The sequence below is a fragment of the Gadus chalcogrammus genome, chromosome 12, assembly GCF_026213295.1.
Source record: "Gadus chalcogrammus isolate NIFS_2021 chromosome 12, NIFS_Gcha_1.0, whole genome shotgun sequence".
Classification (NCBI taxonomy): Eukaryota; Metazoa; Chordata; class Actinopteri; order Gadiformes; family Gadidae; genus Gadus; species Gadus chalcogrammus.
Genome location: NC_079423.1, coordinates 29,639,859 through 29,663,143, shown reverse-complemented (window position 1 = coordinate 29,663,143; position 23,285 = coordinate 29,639,859). Strand labels below are relative to the sequence as shown.

At 43.7% G+C, this 23,285-nt stretch overlaps 3 protein-coding genes and 1 non-coding gene across 4 annotated transcripts in view; 2 read left to right on the top strand and 2 right to left on the bottom strand.

Moving 5' to 3' along the window:
- ncanb (neurocan b) overlaps window positions 1–663 on the top strand; it is a 78,719-nt gene extending 78,056 nt beyond the window's left edge. Inside the window, exon 16 of the mRNA XM_056603304.1 lies at window positions 635–663. Within this exon, the coding sequence (XP_056459279.1) occupies window positions 635–663 (29 nt within the window). The remainder of the gene's footprint in view (window positions 1–634) is intronic.
- Window positions 664–1,392: 729 nt separating this feature from the next.
- On the bottom strand, window positions 1,393–9,096 carry hapln4 (hyaluronan and proteoglycan link protein 4). Its single transcript, XM_056603303.1, has 7 exons — window positions 8,981–9,096; window positions 8,179–8,344; window positions 4,619–4,808; window positions 3,763–3,935; window positions 3,419–3,534; window positions 1,986–2,172; window positions 1,393–1,400 (listed from the first exon to the last, which is right to left on the bottom strand). Exons 1-7 carry the CDS (start codon window positions 8,981–8,983, stop codon window positions 1,393–1,395), a joined length of 843 nt encoding a protein of 280 aa, XP_056459278.1. The 5' UTR covers window positions 8,984–9,096.
- Window positions 9,097–9,500: 404 nt separating this feature from the next.
- Window positions 9,501–9,573, top strand: trnaa-agc (transfer RNA alanine (anticodon AGC)). Its single transcript has one exon. It is a non-coding gene; the product is annotated as a tRNA-Ala (tRNA).
- Window positions 9,574–12,844: 3,271 nt separating this feature from the next.
- On the bottom strand, window positions 12,845–21,019 carry tm6sf2b (transmembrane 6 superfamily member 2b). The gene is made up of 8 exons (XM_056604399.1): window positions 20,881–21,019; window positions 20,414–20,517; window positions 19,014–19,096; window positions 17,665–17,789; window positions 17,070–17,171; window positions 16,741–16,833; window positions 14,990–15,109; window positions 12,845–13,156 (listed from the first exon to the last, which is right to left on the bottom strand). Exons 1-8 carry the CDS (start codon window positions 20,899–20,901, stop codon window positions 12,920–12,922), a joined length of 885 nt encoding a protein of 294 aa, XP_056460374.1. The 5' UTR covers window positions 20,902–21,019; the 3' UTR covers window positions 12,845–12,919.
- Between the last annotated feature and the right edge of the window lie 2,266 nt (window positions 21,020–23,285).

The following is a 23,285-nucleotide window of genomic DNA, read 5'->3' as shown; positions in this document are numbered from 1 at the left end:
CGAGAGACTGAGAGGAAGGGAGAGAGCAGGCAGAGAAGGATCGAGCATAGAGAGAGACAGAGCTGAGACAGAGACAGAGAGAGAGGAGAGGAGAGGGAGAGAGAGAGAGAGAGAGAGAGAGAGAGAGAGACAAACACACCCACACAAACGGAGAGGGAGAGAGAGGAGTGGACCACTGTGCCAGGCCCTGAGGGCAGATATTCTCAGATTTCCCGGACTTTCCCTCAGGGATGTGGTCATCTTATCAAATCAACCACCAACCACCATCTTGGCAGCTAATCAAAAGCGAGCGGGTTTACAGTAGACACTCAAGACCTCAGTAGACCGCTCACTCAATATCGCTGTTAATCAGCACCCATCTTTACATTCACCTTCCCGCCGGGGAGATTTCTTGGGGGAAAAGCAATTTTACTGAAACGGGAAGAATGATGGGTAGAATTGTTTAAGCTGTATTGAGCCCTGGTGTCATTTCTAAGAATAAGGGGCAGCTGTTTTCATCCTACACAACAGCAATGGTGATTATAATAAATTGTCCCTCCACTTCAGCTACCCTATTGATTATTTGCTGTGTTTGTCGCCCGCGGCTGTTCAAGAAGCCCAATTGTGTCTCCCGTTTCCTCTGGTGGGTGTTCAGGAGAGCGTCTTCCGGCTGTGCTGGGTTAAGGTGTGGGTCGTGACCGGTGCTGCGCAACCCCCGGCTCCTAGCCAGCCTTCTCCCCCTGTGATTCAGCCACTCGTTGAATTTCCCTGTTACTGGCTGAGAGAAGGTACTGGGCTAACATGCGCAAAATACTTGTGGGGGGGGGGGGATGCTAAAATGTTTTTTTTCTTTTTTAGGTTAGCAATCAATTTGCTATTGAAATGCGTTAAAGGATAAAATCACGATCAATTTCTGTTTAGATAATCCATGATGGTTGAGGAAATAAGATAGCAAAATGGGATTTGGTTTGTGTTTTCATAAATATGGAAATATGGAAATTTGTTATCGAAATGTGTATAAAGTATATATATTTTTTAAACCCCCAGAGGTGCATACTGTAGTAATCTGTCAACTGTATTATTTAAAGGCCAGCTAAATTATTTTCTTGGGCTTTGAGGTTGTAAGGCGTTTTCCATTTTTGTGGAGGAATGGTGGTGAATAACTTCAGAGACAAAAGGTATTTCTATAGAATCGCCTTAAGCAACGGAGTAGACTCACCTCCACTTTTTGTTTGCCTGGTGACATCAATGACTTTCATCCCCCATTCCCAAAGCTCAACTAAACTTCCCAACTTAAAAAATATATATTTTCGTTTAAAAAAAAAACAACCTGGTATGTGTGTGAGGGGTGATAGAAAACTCTCACACACACACACACACACACATTTGAAGTGAAAATTCAAATGATGTAATTCAAAGAGCTGGGAGATGAAAGCACGGGTCCCCACAAGCCCCCAGAGGACTCAGCGGCCCTGTGAGCGGAGCAGAACCAACACACACCGCATCTCCTCCAATGGCCCTGGGCTCCCTACATCAGAGGAGCAGATCTGAAGCCGCGGCCCCCGTACCCCCACGCCTTCCCCCCCAGCCCCCCCCCCACCCCCCACCCACACCCCCACCCACTACGGGGTCCAGCGGCGTCTAACAGCTCTGAAAGAACGTGAGGTTCAGGACGTTGCTCTGGACAAATGGTACCGGACATTTAGAAGAAGGGGTTTCAGATCTTTTTCTCACGGATCAAAAGGGATTCCATCACTCCCTGTTGCTCACAGAATTGAGACAATCCCAGTCCCGTGTGTTTTATACGCTCGCCTGCTGTTTCTCAAGGATGGAAACAGACAGACACATACAGACACACGTACACACACGTACACACACACACACACACAGACAAAGGCACACATGGACACACACACACACACACACACACAGATACAGACGCACACACACACACACACACACACATACACACACACACTTTCTCCATCCGTCTTTCTCTCTCTCACCGTTGAGGTTGGAGGTGAAGCAGAAGGCGTCATAGCGCTCGTCCTCTTTGTGCCGGTAGCCATAGTTACGCACGCCGGCGGGCATGTCTTTGCGGCCGCACTCGTCCCGGGGATTGGAGATGGGATACTGCACCGAGCCGTCCTCCAGCCAGCCTGCGTTGCACCAGTCCAGACCCTCGAGCCAGGCCTGGGGATCCCAAACCCAGGCACCCAGTCTGTCAGCTAGACACACGGTCAGGTGCAGCTCACCTGGTCGAGCGTGTCGTCACCACCACGCTAAAGTCACAGTACCCAGCGTTTGTGTTCGGCGACGCGACACGACGCAGGTATTTGCGTCGCTGTGTGCTTTTGTACTTCCGCGTCACGTCGACGTGGACACACGTTCGAGGCCACGAGCAGACGAATTAACGCAGAAAAGTTGGAGTTTGCTCCATTGTCGATGTGTTGAAGATGCAATGTAACCATTTGAAAATTATGTTGCAAAATCTGTACTCCTGAAAAGCAGTACAGATTAGCAGTAGAGTACTGACAACACAGTGCTTCGATTTCGGCGTGTGCGTTCGTTGGATTTGCATGTCCGGCTGTCAACATCGAAACAAAGTCGATACATCTGTGCCCTGCTTGACCAATCAGCCCTGACTTGACACGTTCCTCTGCAGCGAAGCCTGACGCATTGCAAAGCACTGGGAGGAGTGTACGTCTTTGCATACTCTTAGGGTTAGCTTTAAGCGTTCTCACCAAAAATGAAGGCTTGGCTCAAAATCCACACAAAGTCAATTCAAAGACGTCTTTAGAGGCCAATTTTCCGTAGTGATGGTTATCTCGGCCGTGGTTGAAAATGTATTCGCGGAAAGAATCATTGTTGTTCACAAGAGAGCCCATCCTCCTCCAGTGTGCTTCAAACCACTCGCCCGAGTGTTTTGAAGTTTGTGTGATCAAACAGGGGCAGGTTTGCTAGCACAAAAAACGCGGATCAAATATGTGAACACACAATTAGGTCATGGATTTGAGCAAACCAGGTCAATGACCTAAGAGTGCGCCAAGACGCAGAGTAGCGAGTCGTGGCTCTTCCCGATCATTACATATAGTATGTGCAGAACACAGAATTGTGATCTGGCCTTGAGGTGTTTGAAAGAAAATAAAAAAAATACTTTTCACACTGAAAGATGTTGCAGATGAAAGGGTCCAGTAAATGGAATATATTTCAAAGCGAACAGACCCACAGTTTACCTCCTATTATAAAAAACTCTTAAGGGAACTACTAGCAAAATAGGAGGCACTGAAATCACAGCACCTTTTATAGGTCATTACTAGGAATCAGTGGGAGGCATCACAAAGACGTGAAAGGTCCTGCTACCCATTATGTTTATGATAATGACCCCGGATCCCCGCAAGGTGTTCACGTTGACATCACAGGAAAGACGGCTGCCCACCTTGTGCAGCTGAGAGTGGGAGGCCAGGATGGCGTCCTGCTGTTTGCAGGCGTCCTCCGCCTGCTGGTAGTTGAGCTTGTAGCGGCCCACGCGGGGGTAGTAGGGAAACACCACCCCTACGGGATCACAGGAGTATAGCGAATGAAACGCACCCCTTAAAAATAACCGCTTTTTGTCATCCATCTTAATGGAGCGATGTAGTTGATGAGGTAGGGCTCACACAGTGAAACCGGGACTCCACTCGCACGTACGCATGCATGCACGCACACTCACACACACACATGCACACACACACACGCACACGCACACACGCACACACACACACACACCCGGGTAGTCCTGACCTTCCAGATCGAGGTTAACGAATCCTGTGTCGTCCTCCATGTCGTTGGTGACCTCGCACTCGTAGCGGCCGTAGTCGGCCAGCGTGACGTTGTGGATGACGAGGGAGGCGTCGCCGGGCCCCGCCCCCTCCAGGGACACGCGGTCCCGGTACGGGCCGAACACCCGCTGCTGCCTGGGACACACGCGGCGTTATCGTCGTTGCCTCCTCGGGGGCTCTGATGATGATTCACGCCTGATTGTTTTTGATTATTTAAGTGTTTTAATTATACACACATTAAGCAGCGCGTTTTAAAAAATCAAGGGGTTGGGGTGGGGATTGGAGATTTGTTTGTATGCGTTGGTGTAGAGCCAAACACGACTACAGGCTGAGGAGACACAGTGCTCAGGATGATAAAGATTTATTAGAGTCATTATCTCTTGGTTTCGGGGGTTGTTGATAGAGATTCTCTAAAAGTAGCTTTATAACGGGTGATTCCTCGAAAAAAATATTATTATCATAACAACCAACGCATGATTCTATGACCTCTAGCAAACGAGCTACGACAGCAATTATAGTGATTGAACTGACAAAACAACAACTCGTGACATAAACACCAAATCGTGAAATTATTTGATAGTAAACAGTATTTAGCATTGTGTGTAGCATCTTATCCTAGCTATTTTTGTTGTATAAACGCAATGGGTTCACCTAACAATTGTTAGTGCTTGGCACTTGGTTCTATGAACATCCTTACTGTCCAGACCGTGATAGATTGTTTCTCGTTCTTCTAACAGATGTACTTATTATAAGCCGCTTCGGATAAAAGCGTCTGCTAAATGCCCTGAGAGTCGATTTTAAACATCCAGTTGGCGTACCTTCCCAGGGCCACGTAGACGTCCACAAACTGCAGCGCGTCGGTCACCTTGGTCCACTTGATGCGGACGCGGGAGGGGTCGGTGCTCTCTGGCTCGTGGTGGTACCGGCACGGCAGGGTGATGGAGCCTCCCCGGTGGGTCACCACCTTCCCCGGCGCGGTCTGAACGATGACCGCGCCGGTGTCGTCCTCTGGAAACCAGAAGAGGAGGTGGGGATACATCTATAGATGGGTTCATCTGGACGATTGGAAGTAAGGTCTGTGCTTTTGACTAGGTTTTCATTTACATTTACAATTTAATTTATGGCATTTAGCAGAGGCTTAACAACAAACAACACTTAAAATGGGAGGTTAACCCATTCCCCTGGATACAAAAAAGGTAGCTATGATAAGATGCTTTACAATACTATTTTTAAGCGCAAGGACACACAACACACAATGGAATTGGGGAATATGTAATTATTTCAATTTATTGAAACGTGTCAAAGCTCCATATTTCTTCTCCTTTGCAGTATTCTAAGTACTGACAATTCATGTTCCATACCTTATTAGAATTCGTTTTTGAAATGTATATTCAATTGTGGGGACCTTCAAACATGAACGAACCGAGGAGGAGAAAAGCTTCTACAGTGTATCATTATGACAAAGATACTTAACAGAAGTGTTCTTAATGGAATTCTTGTGAACAGAATGAAAAGCCTGAATAATTGCAACGGTTAAATTTGGGTGAATTTTAAGGGGCACCACAAAGGAATTGCTAGCAAATTGGATTGACGCTGTCAAATATAACACACTATGCCCTTTTATTGTACTGTCACATTAAGCCATGGGCATCAATTAAGCATATTGATGTTTTTTATAACATCAATATGAGAGTGCTTCCTTTTAATGTGCTCAAGTATATAGAGCTCATGACCACATCTAACATTGCTTTGCCTTCAACAAATCCTTAATCTAAGAGTCTTTGGAGACTAGACAACTGAGTGTGTGTGTGTGTGTGCGTGTGCATGTGCGCGTGTGTGTGTGTGCAAGTGTGTGTGTGTGTGTGTGTGTGTGTGTGTGTGTGTGTGTGTGTGTGTGTGTGTGTGTGATGTGTGTGTGTGTGTGTGTGTGTGTGTGTGTGTGTATGTGTGTGTGTGTGTGCCTGCGTGCGTGGATGCACATTTGTGGTCTCTGTGTTTTTGTGTGTGTATTGCTAGTCTAGGGTGACCAGATTTCTAGAATGAAGGACATTCGTAGTTTAGATTCAATTTCTAATTAGGGGACCAAGCAGCGAATTTTTCCCTCAAATTCTGTAAAAGTCATACTGCAGCCTATACCGTAAGTAAAAAACTCTTGAAATGTTCAGGTATGGTTACCAATAACCCTCACTACCCATAGACCCAAATTGTGGTACTGCACCCAAAGGTGGCGCTATTTTTACAAATTATGAACTAGCCTTATTTCTCCTTACTAGATTGACCAGGACTGAAAATTCTTTCATCATATTCATCTCTAAAATCAGATGCATCATTTTACCCCTGGTCTTCTGCTCTAAAAATGCTTACTTTTCCCAAGTTTTCATAGAAAAGCCAAACGTCCACAGTCTCAACCCATTTAGCCTATACCACCATTTTGTTATTGTATAACTACCATACAGCTATCATTAGGTGGTTACCATTAACAGTGCAAATTTTCAGATCTTTATTCTTTTAAGAAAGCCCTTAATTCTCCTGTGAAATGTGTGCTTGGAGTTTTCTTGATGTCGTGTGCATATCAATCGACATTTTTACTATGTGAACGAGGCTTCAGTCAGTTCAGGAATGTCAGTGGCTCAACTGGTGATCCTTAGGTTGAGAGTTCGAATCCTGATCAAAGCATTATGAACAAGCTGAACATGACATTCTGTCATTGCCACTCATTTAAGAAACAACATTAAACAGCACCTGAAATTCATCAGGCAATCAACATTCCGGCTCATTAGTTTCCAAGAATCGGACTGCCAAGACACAGTATGGCATTAAGGGGAACTTCTTCGTTAACCATTGTTCCTTCATTATTAACTCTTTCATATTTATATTTCTTCCGTTAGGGTTCTTGACTACAAATGTTTAATTTCCCCGGAATTTCAATTTTTTTTCCAGGTATAGGCTTTGAAGAAAGCCCTTAATTCACTTGAGAAATGTGTGTTTTGTGTTTTCTGGATGTTGTGTGCTTATCAATAGACATTTTGACCATGTGAATGAGGCTGCAGTTCAGGTTTATATAATTGGAACCAATTTCCCTAAATATGACAATTATATGGTGCATTTACATATCTTCCATTAGTGTGTTCTTGACTTTTAATTTTGCTTGGACCCTGTTAATCACTGCTTGCGGTTATATTATTATTTTTATTTTAATAGAGATGAGAGAGTATATGGCTGGTACATCAGAATGAATCATATTATTTTTGTTGGCAATACTCTGCAGTATTGAGAGGAATCATGCATTTTCTATTTGTTAAAAACCTAAATCCACGTAAATATACCGTTACTTATGTCTTGCAGTTTTAAACACAACAATGTCTTCCCATAAGGATTTATAATTTCACGAATTTCACCATTCGTAAACAATGACCTTAAAACTACTACCACCATCATAATAACTAACATTCCAATGCTCCTTTGCTTCCAAAATGGAGGCTGAGATGCCATTCTGCAATGTACAAGCCCTATTAAAGTTTGGCCTATTTTAATGGTAAATTTAGTATGGTAAAAGTTTTGGCCCAATGATTAAGGAAGTTGTGTTTTAAGCTTAGGTAAGCAAGCCAAAAAACCCAGGCCCATTGGATAAGGAATGGTATTGTAAATAGCTTGTTGTTTATGATCGGTCATGCCTGCTTATGGTGTAAAGTGGATCGATAGACCCCCCCGAGTGGCAAGGTCACATCACAGCCGACAAGACAGACACATTGCTAATTACCAACTGTCTGGAAATTAACATTCATGAGAAAGCTAGAACCTTTGCCATTTAAAAAATCGATTTGTACATTTTATAAATTCTATTATTTTTAAACGGGGACATTACGGGGACAGCTCCAGCTGGGGTCAGGCCACCAAAAACGGAGCCAATCCCATAACACGGAGCAGTCTAGTCACCCTGTGCCATTCTGCTTATTGGTAGTTGACTGTAATCTCGGATCCAGAAGTCCTTGTTTCTAAAGTCTGACATGTGGGACTAGTCAAACTGCAGATACTAATTCAGTGTTCCACACATTCAAGAGCTGCCAGGGCTGTGTGATTAAAAGTTGCCTGACAGAGAGAACCCACAATTAGTAAGGACGACACACCCCAATTAGACCTCTCTGCTGCATATGCTTTGCACAAGAAGGTGCTTCGCCTTAAAGCAATTACAGGGACAACATTGTCCCAGCAAACAGAACTTTGAAATTGCACAGCCATTAAGGCAAAGTGACATGTAGTGACAAATCAATTTAGTTGTCATACAAAACTCCAACAATTTAACACGGCTGATTTAGTAATTGATTTCTTGCTGGTTGATTGTTTTTAAGTGAAAGTGAAAGTGAAAGTAGGGACATACCAAGCACGTGCACGGCTCTTCTCCATCCCCTCTCTATCTCCGCTGGCAGGGAGGTCGCGCAGAGGGTGAAGTTCAGGATGACACACGTCACGATCAATAGCGCTTTGGCCAAGGACATAGTCAGAGGCAGGTTGGTCATCTGTTGAAAGAGTGTGGCGTTGATATCCTATACCGAAGCCGATAACACAAGTTTCAACAGGGGTTTCTGGGGGAGGGATGAAATTAATGCAGCTAATTCAGATTGTCCTATAATATATCGTAGCCTGCTCATAATGAAATAAAGAAAAACGATCCTTTAGAATATGTTTAAATTAAAATCTTTACAGTTGGGGATTGATTTAACAGTGCGTGCAGAGAGAGAGAGAGAGAGAGAGAGAGAGAGAGAGAGAGAGAGAGAGAGAGAGAGAGAGAGAAAATTAAACATTGCTGCATTCTCCCTTCATGAAAACAAGACCAGTGACAATTACAAGAACACAAGACATACATAGGCTACATTGGGGAAGTTCTATGCTTAGAAATATATATGTTTTTATGGGTGACAAGAGCGTGGCTAATGAATTGGACTAAATCATACTGTACATTGTATTTAGTTTGGGGTGCCACGCAGTTATGTTGGGAACATAGGCCCAGTCCTTTCAGACCTATGTTTTGGACGCAGTTTCCACGCACCTTGCACAGATATCCTTCCTGTTGACCGCTATCAAATGACTTTATGAGCCTACTAGTCTGACCTGGCGAAATACGTCCGTTAGCATCCAGTCTGATTAATGCGAAAATCAAAGGCTAAAACACATTGACTTACCATAAACTGTCACCATTAGTTTGTTTAGAAGAAGATAGATAGATGATCCCGGTGTGCGCTGTCTTTACGATTGCAGACTACTATAACGATGAGGGTTTTGCTGTGGTGCTGTTCTCCGTTATCTCACCCCCCTGTACTTGGCTACTGTCCCATCGCAGTTTCCTCGCAATGCAGGGATTCACTAGTGTCGGTCGGTCCTGCAGTGTGTGTAGCAATGACGTAGCACGATTTCAGCGTGCAGCTGGACAGTGGACAGTGTTGCACTTGTAATTGCAATCAGATGGTTTTATACTGTAGTGTGTTATTCTGCTTTCGTAAGCCATCCACACAGCCATCAAACAAAGAGGCAAATGCGCAAAGTCGTTGTTCAGCTCGCATTGAATATTTTCGTTTTCGTAAATACGGAGATATTGTCGATATTCAATACACAAGTAACTGTAAATAAGTGCTATTACTAAAATTATCAATAGTATGTACTATACTTAAAAAAATTGGATGGAGCACCGGCACAGGTCATCGTGGGGGATTAGCTCAGATGGTAGAGCGCTCGCTTAGCATGCGAGAAGTAGCGGGATCGATGCCCGCATCCTCCAATGTTTTTTTCGTCCAGAAATCTTTCAGTTATTATCACATTGAAGCTACCAGCTTCTTTTCACGGTTTCTATTCTGTAACACGTAAACAAAAACAGCTCCATCGTAACCTCAATCCACATATATTACCCGCTCCGTCGTATTTCAACCGTCGATTTAGATGCGCATCTCCTTGTGAAACACAATCCCGTGGGACTGGCAGTGGTAACCGTGGGATTGCCTTGGTAAAGGCCGCGTTTGTCTCTGTCACACACACGCACAATGCATCGCTAGTTTGACAGATGCCCCACTTCAGAGCAAACAAGGTACGGTGGGGGAAATTAATTAGACGGGCCTCTGTCTGTCTGCGTGTTTTCTCTCTCCTCCGTTGTTGTCACGTTGTTCAGATAAGCACCGGGGTAATTACTACCAACACGCTGTTATGGGTGTTGTGCTACACAGCAGTTTTGAAGCACGCTATTAATTTACTTATTATTTATTTATTAATGCGAAACATGTAGACGTGGTGGTCCCGTTGACAGCGGTCACTGTCCCCCATGTAGCCTATAGGGACGGTGCAAACGGGAGGGCAAAGTAAATAGCGATCAATATGACTGCCAGACATTAGTTCTGTGGCAGAATATGCAATTACGGTCCCGCTTAAGTGAAATCATCTCTGTTTAGTCACGCGTTGCATTCAGTGAGTAATTACACAAGGAAACACTATTTGAAATTCCATGTTTACATGCTTCGCGATTTCATTAAAAGGCACTATTAAAACAACATCACAGGATTTTGGGGCTAATTATAAATGGCTGTGGCACAGCGAGCAGACTTTTCTGTAAGTAGTAGTCCGCTTTTTTTGCTTTGCTTTGATTGGGTGCTCCACACAGATGTGCACATCTGTGAATGATCTTTTAACAGAAAGATGCAGAGGGGGTATAACATAATGTGATGATATTCTACCTCTCCTGTTTTAAACACTGTATGAGATAGATGAGGGGGCATTGGGGGAGAGATATGGAAGCAAGCGGGTGGGCTGTAGGGATGCAGCCATGTCGAGAAAGAGAGGAACATTTCATATAGTGAGAACTCGAGCACATTACTTATCCAATGTGCCTGTATAAAGTGCTAGCTTTCTGTGAGCACATCGTTGCAAACCGTGGTGGACGAAACCAAGGGGAACGTTAGACAGAAACGGTTGGAGCGTAGCACGGTGTCTTCCCGTTTAAATTGGGGGGGAAAACTCTTTCTTTTAAATTTAATCCAAAATCATATGTAATATGTCTCATATTGGAGATTTTGGTTGGCTTTTACTTTGAAACTCCACATCAGAATGTTCTGAAACTTCTTGTGTGACCCCATGGGGTTTTGAACATAACCCTGAAGTGAAATGGGGTCACACAAGAAGTGTCAGAACATTCTGACGTGGAGTTTGAAAGTAAAAGCCAACCAAAATCTCCAATATGAGACATATTACATATGATTTTGGATTCAATTTCAAGGAAAATGCCCTGTTATTTCAGGCTCATTTAACTTCAGGGTTATAGTTCAAGACCCCATGGGGTCACACAAGACGTTTCAGAACATTCTGATGTGGAGTTTCAAAATAAAAGCAAACCAAAGTTTCCAATATGAGACATATTACATATGATTTTGGATTCAATTTAAAAGAAAATGCCCTGTTATTTCAGGCTCATTTCACTTCAGGGTTATAGTTCAAGACCCCATGGGGTCACACAAGAAGTTTCAGAACATTCTGATGTGGAGTTTCAAAGTAAAAGCAAACCAAAGTTTCCAATATGAGACATATTACATATGATTTTGGATTCAATTTAAAAGAAAATGCCCTGTTATTTCAGGCTCGTTTCACTTCAGGGTTATAGTTCAAGACCCCATGGGGTCACACAAGAAGTCTCAGAACATTCTGATGTGGAGTTTCAAAATAAAAGCCAACCAAAGTTTCCAATATGAGACATATTAGAATATGATTTTGGATTCAATTTAAAAGAAAATGCCCTGTTATTTCAGGCTCGTTTCACTTCAGGGTTATAGTTCAAGACCCCATGGGGTCACACAAGAAGTCTCAAAACATTCTGATGTGGAGTTTCAAAATAAAAGCCAACCAAAGTTTCCAATATGAGACATCTTACATATGATTTTGGATTCAATTTAAAAGAAAATGCGGCTTGCCCTGTTATTTCAGGCTCATTTCACTTCAGGGTCATGGTTCAAGACCCCATGGGTCCTCCTACTTATGAAACGCGAACTAGCGTTGATCAGCAGAGAAATAGTTCGCCAAAGTCGTTGACGTCGCTTAGCAACCGAATACGATCAGGGGTTGATCAATTACCAGACTGCTGATACCGTTGACGTCAATCAGAGGGGGAAAAAAACACTATCCTTGACAGCGGTCAATATGGTGGACGTGAGCATTCCACTGCATTGGGAAGAGCCGTGTAATAAACAAAAATAATTGACAGCTAAACGTTAGGAAGGCCCATGCAAGTGTATAGAGCAGTCTACAGCATTGTGGAGAGCCGTTTAATAAGCAAGGGATAATGTGTAGAAAGCCGGTCATTATTGGGAAAATCATTATTGGGAAAATGTCATGCTTCGCCCTGAAGGGGCTTATTCTCGATAATGACCGGCGACGTTCTATACATTATCCCGCTTATTACACGGCTACTTGCCAAAACGAAAAAATCACTTCACATGGTGTGTCTTTTTACAATTGATTTGATACCAGAATTCGTCGTGTTGATCAGCAGAGAAATAGTCCGCCAAAGACGTTGACGTCGCTTAGCAACCGAAGACGCTGGGGTTGAAAAGTTACCGGACTACTTGAGGAGTGATACCAAGGACTCAAGCAACGGTGAATTATCAAATACAATTCACCGCCGGAAGTTGTGAAGAGCCCATGCACAACACCAAACTGTAGTGCTTGGTTCTTGGTTCTATGAACATCCTTACTGTACCGACAGCGAAACATTGTTGTTTCTCTTTCCTCTGACAAATGTACTTACTGTAAGCCACGTTTGATAAAAGGGATTTATTAATGCCATCAATGTAAATGTATATAGTGTTGATCCCCTTACACACACAAACACACACACACACACACACACACACACACACACACACACACACACACACACACACACACACACACACACACACACACACACACACACACACACACACACACACACACACACACACACTATCTCTCCCTTTAATTCATGTGTATTTGCTCTCCAACAACAAAGGAGAAGCAGAAAACGGTTGAGCAAAACAAATCTTTTATTTATATGGCAACAAGGCCAGCGTAACTACACACAGTTCCCCTCTCAGAATCGTTTTGAACCATTATTTATCCTTGTATTTGGTGTCTTTCTCCTCACTGTTGGGCAGGCCTGTCTGCCCCGGGAAGGGGGCGATCTTCAGGAAGAAGTAGGGGTTACTGTTGACGCGCAGGGCCACCAGGATGGGGACCAGGGCGTAGAGAACGTTGGCCATCAACACGCAGCACAGCGAGTCGCCAGGGATACGGAACGGAGCCAAGGTGCGTGAATGGAGGGACGCTCCGATATGGGCCCACTGGCACTGCGGAGAGGGAGAGAGGGAGAGAGAGAGGGAGAGAACGAGAGAGAGAGAGAGAGAGAGAGAGAGAGAGAGAGAGAGAGAGAGAGAGAGAGAGAGAGAGAGAATGAGGGAGGGAGAGAATGAGGGAGGGAGAGAGAGAACGAGAGAGAGAGAGAGAGATATTAGATGGTTGGGGGTGAAATTATGTAACGGCAAGGACAGGAGAGTGCGTGGCCACGGTGTTCCGACGCCCCACTAATGTCCACAACCTACCTGCAGGCGTGCATAAGCAAGAGGCCTGAATCCCCTCCTGCTCCTACTTATTCGTCAAAAGTAGTGAAGGTCATGTAGTCCATGTGGACAAGCACAGATGAATAATGACTTATCCGTCTTGTAGTGGATAGAAGGTAGGGTTAGACACAGACATATCACTTGTGACAGGTGCATTCCCCACCGCATTGAAGGTAAACCGCACTACTACGAAAAAGCCATCACACAACCCACTCCGCTGATGGGTTGAATTACAGAGCAGCCTCCCTCCTGCCCTCCCTGTCTGAAATACTTTGTGCTGTTGACACGGGCGTCAAGCCCATGCTGTGTTTAAACAAATTGCTATCAATCTCCTGCAGAATGATCATCCACATTCCAAACAGACTGATTTGCTATATGGTCACTTCAGAGTAACTGCCTCAGGCCATGTCCAAAACACCAGCTAAGTGTGTAAATGCATTTTATTTTCACTGCCTTTGGCCTTCCGTAGCCACAAGCTGGCATTTTCCACCTTCCAAAAAGCCTTTTAAGTGGATTCATCTCAAAATGCTGTTCTTGCGTTGCCATTTGGAAAGGCAAAGCGTACATTTCTGAAAACAGAGATGTATAATTGTGACATTTACAGACGTCGACAACTCTCTAAAGTAAACTTATGTGCAAGAGAGAATACACAAACAGTGTTTTTGCCAATACTGGTGAATTATTAAGAATGGACACCAACAAAGTGTTAGCCAGCATCGTGTGGACATGCCCTTAGTCGATGTTGTGGAGAACTCGCAGTCAACAAAATCCATCAGCCTCAGTTCTCGTCCCAAGACGGTGTCACAGGGACCGTCTAACAGGTGGCAAAGCTGCTAAAAAAGTTTGGCTGGTACTCGATCGGCAAACTTCGGCCGACCGGGTTGCGTCTGTCCCCCGCCAACGAACAGATTTACTCTTGGGGGAAATCAGATGGCTCCTGACGGCGGCGGCGGCGGCGTGGGAACTTGTCCAGCCGTTAGTCATTTCACGGCTCAACTGTTGCCACAGTGCGGGCTGTTAGGACTTCCACAAGTGATTGATAAAATGCAGTCGCACGTCTGGTATTCACCCAAGCTGAGCGCGGTATGTTTCACCTCTCGCTGGATCCCCCCGTGGGGGTCCCCTGTAGCAGCCCTCGTCGAGTTCAGCTCTTTGATGTGGCTAGTCACTGGATCTGATTCTCTGCACCCACGCATGTTGCATCATTTCATTCATATAGCCTATTTATAAAATTTGCACTCAGTTATTCTACGCCCGTCTAGTTTATTTTGAGACTTGGTTGTAGCACGGTTTAATGTGGAGGATAACCCTTGGCTGCTCTTAGTCTCACTTGTATGTGGCTTCGATGAAAGCTTTGACTGAAATGTATCTAATTGTTTTAACCTTAAATCCCTTGTAGACTTACCCTTCACAGGAAAGTCTAGTGAATATGGATTTGCTTGCCAGCCCAATAGATGGGACAAATTGTTTTATTTCCGTGGCCGACATAGCCCACAAAGCCACTTCTTGTCTCTTTTCATCATACTCATTTGTCCATTGATAATTTCAAATTTTTGGTCTTACCTGGATCAAAGCCCCTGAGAAGAACATGGTCCAGTCCGGCATCCATGTGCACCCGGGCTTGAGGAGTCCGTAGACAAAGGAGCCCAGTAGGGGCAGCCCATAGAAAAGGATGTGCAGCATCTGCAGGAAAACAGCAGAATAACGTTCAAAATACCGGTCAAAATAGCAGCAATAGCAAGGGTCTCTTTTAAAGCCTTTATTTTGTCCACTGTCGGCATCTACTCCTGACACTTTCCATTTAAGTACATAATAATTCCCCTCTTGGATTTCAATCAGTAAACCATTGTAAAGGCAGAGTCGGATAGAGTTTTAAAATACAAATGAAATATTTGGACTTATGAATGCACAATTAATCAGATTAATGAAACTCCGCTCAACTAAGAAAAGTGAATTCTTGTGTGTAGCTGATCAGAACTGTGGTCGTAACCTGATGGAAGCGCACAGCAACACACTCCAAAGGAAGAGCTCATTTCAAATCTATCAATGAAACGAGATGCACGCCGATAATCTCAAACTCAGAGCTACACTGCACAGAACCGCTGTTGTTTTGAAAATCAGATCAAATTTGCATTCCATGTTTCCTGGAATTGTCAAGATCAATTTAACACACGTGACATATTCTGTGACCCTAATTGCTGTGACAATTTAGCAAAGATGCTACTGGGGGAGATTTAGAGCGATCTTTTTCCTCCTTTATTCCTATTTTTACATTCCCACGTCAAAACAATTTCCTTCACAATCAGCGCAAAGGACATGTTTTAAATAAAAGCACATGAAAGGAACTCTGCATTTTTCCTGCTGCTGTATAATAGCTTCACGCCACCTCACTGAGCTCTCTTTAATCCCAGTCTTTGGGCGCAGATGAATTCAAAATGAACGTCCCTATCGGAGGGCCAATCAAAAACGCCCTTCAGCCTTTGGTTTGAGTGCGTTCCCAGAGCTTCCGCGGTCATCCGTCACATTTAGTTCATCACATTGTGTGATTAAAACGGCGGGTAACCGCCACAGCAGCGTAACCCTGCCACGGCGACACACCAATCCCACACGACCTCCCCCAGCCACACATCCGCACGGGACGCACAAGTTAACCACACACTCGCACTCAAACACTAATCATAAACTACACACACATGTACACATCTAAAGGAGAGTGAGACAAGGCATGGTTTAAATGCTACACACACACACACACACACACACACACACACACACACACACACACACACACACACACACACACACACACACACACACACACACACACACAGCCGGTTTGATGCTGAGTTATATGTGCGCTGGGTAGGGATTAGCTTATCAAGTTCTCGGCATGCAGTTCGCCCGTCTGATCAATGAAACGCAATTGTGTTTGGACAATGACAAGGTCTTTGGATAACCTATTGGCAGGCCTGCATACTGCTGAAATCTGACACACGCACATCCACTCACACACACACACACACACACACACACACACACACACACACACACACACACACACACACACACACACACACACACACACACACACACACACACACACACACACACACACACACACACACGTACCAAAACCCATCCAGTCGCAACAACAAACAGTTTCATTGTTTAAACACATGCAATGGACCAAAATGCATAAGGCCGCTTAGCCCTTTCCTTATTGTTGCAGAATAACGGACCTTGGAAGGGTTAATCCTATGCATGTTAAGCAACCATATTAAAAAAACAAAACGTTCTCAAAAATAACATCCCACCATGACTTTGGGGAAGCCCACAGGGTCGCTCAGGTAGGGCTCGTATTGCTCCAGGTAGACGGAACATGCTTCTAGCGGGGAACCCAGAGCCACCTACGTTCACGAACAAACACAGAATAACGGTATAAGTAGAAACCACTTTTCAAATTCAAAATACTCGCATTGACCATCACTACTTATAAGCACAACAACAAGCATAGAACAAGAATTATGGCATGCATGTATTTGGGTTAAACAGTATGCATGAATCGTTGTTAAAGAGGCAGAGTTAAATCATCTTCACTTCCAGGTCAACAGTTATTCTTCAGTGAGACTGTCGTATTTATTACCAGTCCTCTGAGGAGAGTGAAGGCCATGGCTGCTAACAGGAGCAGTACCAGCATCAAATCCTGGGGGCGCCAGATCAGATTCATGGTCTGCACGTTGTGGGCCTGAAGCAGGACAGCAAAGGCAAACCAAAAGAGGTCAAGATCATAGTCAGCCCTATATTCAGTTTCACCTAATTTCACCTCGACTCTGCATAGCCTCCCTCCTTTAAACTCCCAACCCCTCTTATGCTCTTGCTTTGTGTTTGTCCTGGCACTTAATGAAATACTTATTGTATGTTGTATGTCCTGGCACTTAATGTACGCCCTTATTGTATGTTGTACGTAGTACTTAGCATTGTGTAGCATCATATCCTAGCTATCTTTGTTGTATACGGGGAAGGGGTTAACAATTGTTAGTGCTTGGCACTTCTATGCACATCCTTAGTGTACCGACAGCAATATATTGTTTCTCTTCTTCTGACAAATGTACTTATTGTAAGTCATTTTGGATAGAAGAATCTGCTATATCTCTAGGCAAGAGGAGGATACTCTGTTTTGAGTAAGTACATGTCTATAGTACATGTCTATAGATATGCACCAAGGTGTTTGAACTCACATTGTATCCACCAATCAGTGGTCTGTCCTTGGCACGAATGAACAGGGTGATTGTCGCCCATACCGGCAGCAAAAGGAACACAAAGTTGATCCAGAAAGCTGGACGGATTTCCAAACCATATTTACCTGCCAAAATGTAGAAACAGCGTGTGTGAGAGAGAGAGAGCTGCTCCGGGTTTGGGGTGGGGATGTGAGCGTGTGCTACAAGTTCAATTCAAAATGTGGAGAATCCGGCTAATTTTAATGGATTAATTGATCATGTTCTATTATCGGAAAGCCTTAAGCATTATTTCAATCATTAGCATTGAAATAATGGTAGTAATTCATTATATGATATATTTTCCTCTGTCGATCAATTTCCTCTTCTCTTTTTGACACACAAAAACAGAGAAATCCAATGTCTTCAGTCTGAACAGACTGTTACCATGTATGTGTCTTTCATGTCAGCAACATAAATGTCTCTGCATTGGTGGCTGGCAGCAGGACATTTATAAACATTAAAGACTGTGTTAGCTAATGGGGATATTATAGCAGAGCTCAAGTATTTGAGGCGAGTGTCGAAATCGAGGCATTTGAGTCGGTTGGATAATTCACAGAAGATGTGGGCTAAAAATATCTTTACACACGGAAGTGCTACTCTTCTGACACGATGAACAGGGGACGTCGGTGATGGATCGACAGATGTTAAGACCTTATTGCTTGTATAAGCAAGCAGGCCGTTAAAGTGGAGTAGAGCAATCACTACTCACTGCTGTCAAATATAGGTCACATAAAATATATGAATATGACCAGCCAGGTAATAAAAATTGATGATCTGTGTTAAACAATCTGAGCTGAGTGTAGTGTCAGCATCTGGTTTGCTTCCAGATTTCTTATGTCTCTTTACCTGCCCACAAGAGGGCCCTAGCTTGGTCTTCATGATCCAGTGTCATTGTCCATTACCTGGGGTTATTTGCCATTAAGTTAGCATGCGGGTCCTAATAGGTATCAACGGACCAATGTGCACAACCAGAGAGGCTCACCTTCCTTTCATACAATCACACTAAATCTAGGTGGCCCAAATGAGCTTGGTACCAAAAAACGAGCACATATTGTGAAAACTGAGGCTGTGGGACACATCCCTACATGCTTATCCTGACTAAACAAACGAGCTGATGGCCCTCAGTCGGGCGTGAACTCCCTTTGGAAACGGACACAGACGCTCAAACTCCGGGCTTCGGTCACAGCCTGGGAAGGCAGAGCGAGGCTGGTTGTGCATTTTATTGGTCTGTGGGGCTCCACGGTCGCCCACATGTTGCCCAACCAAGGCCCGGATAGAGCCACTGGGGATAGCGGATAAGCCAGGCTCACCTGCGACGATGCCAACGATAAACACACTCATGTTGGCGCAGAGAGAGCCGGCCCAGAACAGCCCCATGGTGCGGTAGGACTTCCTGGGAGGACGGACAGGGAGAACCAAGGCGATTAATGCTGAGCAGGTTGATGTTCAGTTCCAAATGCACAGTGAGAACAGCCTGAGAACAGTTCTTTCAGGGAGAACACACTCACACAAAAGGCTCCATTTAAAGCATTTACATTTAGGGCAGTTAGCAGACGCTTTTATGCAAAGTGACAAACAATAAGTACATTCGTCATAAGGAAGAGAAACAATATATCGCTGTCGGTACAGTAAGGATGTTCATAGAACGAAGTGCCAAGCACTAACAATTGTTAGGTTAACCCATTCCCCGTATACAACAAAGACGGGAGCTTGTCTATGTTCCCCGGGTCCTATGTTCCCCGGGACCTATGTTCCCCGCTTTGTATGTGACCGGGGAACATAGGATCCGGAGAGCAAATCTTTTTTTCGTAGTATGGTAGGGGCAAGTACCGCCTTTTTCGCCTCTGATTCACCTGTGATTGGTTAGAATGGCTCTCCTCCTATTGGTTATGGTTAGGGTTAGGGTTAGGTTTAGGGTTAACCCTCACCCTAAACTTAACCCTAACAATAACCCTAAACCTGACCCTAACCCTCCGCACCCGGGGATCATAGAACCTGGGGAACATAGGGATGACCCCACAAGGACAGCTAGGATAAGAGGCTACACAATGCAAAGTTCTATTTTTAAGTGCAAGGACGTACAATAAGTGCGTAAGAGGGGTCTGTGTGTGGGGGGGGGGGGGGGGGGGGGGGGGGAACTTTGAACAAGTAAGTCTTGAGTCTTTTGCGGAAGCTTATTTAATTTTAGCTATGGCTTATGGCTCCACACCATGGCTGGATCTTGATTTGGAAGTCGATCTGACTTCACACACCAAACTCTTGAACTCAGTGAGGGGTACTTTCTAAATGATCTGAGATAGACTCATCTTTATATACTCTGTTTTATTATGTTTTTTTTAATATGCTGCGTTTCTTTCAATAAACCTATAATATGCTCTTCTTTTATTTGCGGTCGAGCGTATGGATTGCCTGTGGAGCGAGGCGGGCCGTAAAACGCTGATGCAGGAGAAGCAATGAATCCGAGAGAAGAATTAGGAAGGCGTCGACCAGGAGATTAAATCATGAGTTCATCATAACAAAGTCAATATGTCCCCGGGGCCTGAGAGAAATCCATCCGCAGAACCGTAAGGGTATAGCGAAACCAAAACATCTCCGTGATACATAAAGATGGAGCGTATCGTTCACATTTATGATTGCTTCCCTAGATACCGTGTTCGAGGCTGCGTAACGGCTGGGAAGTGGGGGACGAGGGAAGTGGGGATGCCCTTACCTATCTGTTATCCTGCTGATCATCATCAGGTACATGACGAAGTGAACGATCCCATCCCAGTAGCACATCATAATGGCATAGGCTGAGCCCAGGTATGGCTCCCCCTAGAACACACACATCAAACATGGATCTAGTGATTATCGTTTGCTAGGCCTCTGGCTATGAAATGTCACCAAATGTCACATGTCCCTGTATAGTTGATGCATTATATGGATTTTTTTTTGGAAGGCTTAAGTTTGTGATTGAGTTTTCTATCTAGGATGAAACGCATGATTATCTATTATACTATTTAAATAGTGCATTTTGTACTATTTGTATGTACACACATTTACATGTACATTTATATTACAAAGCGACTTACAAGTACATTTGTCAGAAGGGAAACATACATGTACTGTATATACAGACACTTAACCTACATAAATTGCTTCAATACATTTTGTCAGCTTCAATACATTTTGACTTACTGTTTTCTCATAGAATTCCATGAACCCAGAAACGACCCCATCTTGTTGCAAAGCGCTTATTAGATCGATGACACACGTGAAACAGAAAACAGCAAACACTAGAAAGAAAGAACAGGATAAAAAAAAAAGTTGTTATATAAGGTCATTCATTTCATGGAAAGACTTACACGGCCCATCACATCATAATCATACACAACTCCATTACATTTCTGGTACTTTGTCGGTCCTAGACTCCTTTGAAATCAGGTTGTATTTTCTCCTGATCCACAATCCCAAGCGGTTTTATTCAATTGGTTCTGGAGTTCAACCCTGGAATTCAAAACTTGCTAAGCAGCTACGTCTGTGGAACGAATGCCATTCAGTCGTCCTAATGACTGTGATTGAAAGCGCCAGCCTATTCAATGTAATCACTCCGTCAGTCTATTATTTAAAAATAGAAAAGAACATAACACATGCCTGAACACTCAATTCCATAAAAACATCTGAAAAAAACACAATTAGTTTAAAGACATCTTCAACCACGTATTTTCACCTGTCCGCTCTGGAAATGTTTTCCCCCCCCCTGGGACCCTCAATGCCTTTTTCTCTCTATAATTTGATATATTTCCTTCGAAACATTCCCCTCCATCCACTTGGTAATTAATTGTGGGTTGGTAGAGAAGTTTCTTTATCTTTTTGGGCAGCCACAGTAACATATGAGAACAGATGTGAACGAGAGTGACTTTCCACTGCGTTGACACTACTGGGAACTTGGAGTACTAGGAGTTGTACTTGGAAGCAAACCAGTTTCTAAGAACAGAACAGACATTTTCAAATGTCCAAGGTCCAAGCAGATCCACATGTTATTTTGCAAGGGCAAGTTTTATAATGTCATATATCAGAACATGAATTATGCAAATTGCCTGATCTCCATATTTACACTTAATGAAAATGTAGAATATTCCCATAAACAATAAAATAGGGGTAATGTAATAAAATTGAAGAATGCCACATTGTAGAGTTCTGCTGCCCTAGTGCCACATGGGGGACATAACTAATACCAAGGCTCAAAGCTTTTCACGACTTTTCTGTCATATCTGTCCTTCAGGCACATATACACATGGGCAGGATTATGTGTTCACACAGATACAAATCAACACAACGCTTATTGCATGGAAAGACATAAACACACACACATCTACTGTAATGGGAACTGTTTGGTGTGTAATCCTTTGGGGGGGAGATATGTCTTGGCATCTAACCGGAGACTATGAGGGGGGGGGGTATGGCTCCAGAAACGCATCATACCCCTCTGGTGTCTGTGATATAACTGGCATTGTTTTGGTCGGTTTTTTATATACAATCAAAACAAATCAACTTTCTTCCATAATGAGATTATTGGGACAGGTTTGAGTGGGTATTGAGGACCTGACTACTGGGCTTCAAATTGCCAAAAAAAATGGTTGATGGAGGACTGCCAAATATGATGTCCTTTGGATGGCTTCCATTTGGATAATGTGGTAAAAGCCATTGTGTAGCTGTGCTATAAACGACCTGACTTTCTTAAATTACAATAAGCACCTCTCACCTCCAACATCTCTTAAACACAATTATTTAGTTTGTCTTGAAGTGCCAATGTGACTGTACTGCAGCATAAACTCTGAAGCATATGTCCCTCTGCTATATTACATATATTAACCAAAGGACTTAGTCAAGTGCCACCCATGCCACACAAATGCCAGAGTGGGTTTAGTTTTCCTCTGATCCTTGAACAGTGGAAGCAGCTTTAGGAATAACAAATGGTGACACAATGAGAACAATTCATGTTTTTAAATCCAACACAAGGTTCTGGGAAGGTTCTCGAAATCCTCTCTGCAAGTGTTGCAAGGATTTTAAATCCCAAGTTTCAAGCCCCTTCAGCAATGTTGGGAAACACAAGCATGTACATGAGGAATTACAATTCTATACGTTACCAAAGAATAAGACGTCTTTAGGTGGGTTGCCACGGGTTATGAGGAAGTAGAACAGAAATACGAGCACCAAAACAGCCATTCCTACCCCCAAGATCACATAGGGCCTGGGGCAGAAAACCAGAGTTATTCATTCAAATTTGGCAACTGAATATTTGAGGTCGAGCTAAATTATAAATTCCAGTAATCAACATTGTAAAGCTTTATTTCGATTGCTTTCAGTACATAGTTACCCGTCGATTATTAACAAGCTTATTGTTGATTTTCACAATGTTGTGCTTGCCTCTTAACCCATTTAGGGTGAGGTATGCAAGATTTGAGAGTGGTGAAAAGAGAAAGAGCAGGATTTTGAAACTGAACAACCAAAATGCCAGTCATGTACTAGTGCATGTACATGAGGGAAGATGTATATGCTTAGGGTATCATCCTCTCACAAAAAGACCAGCTTATTTTACA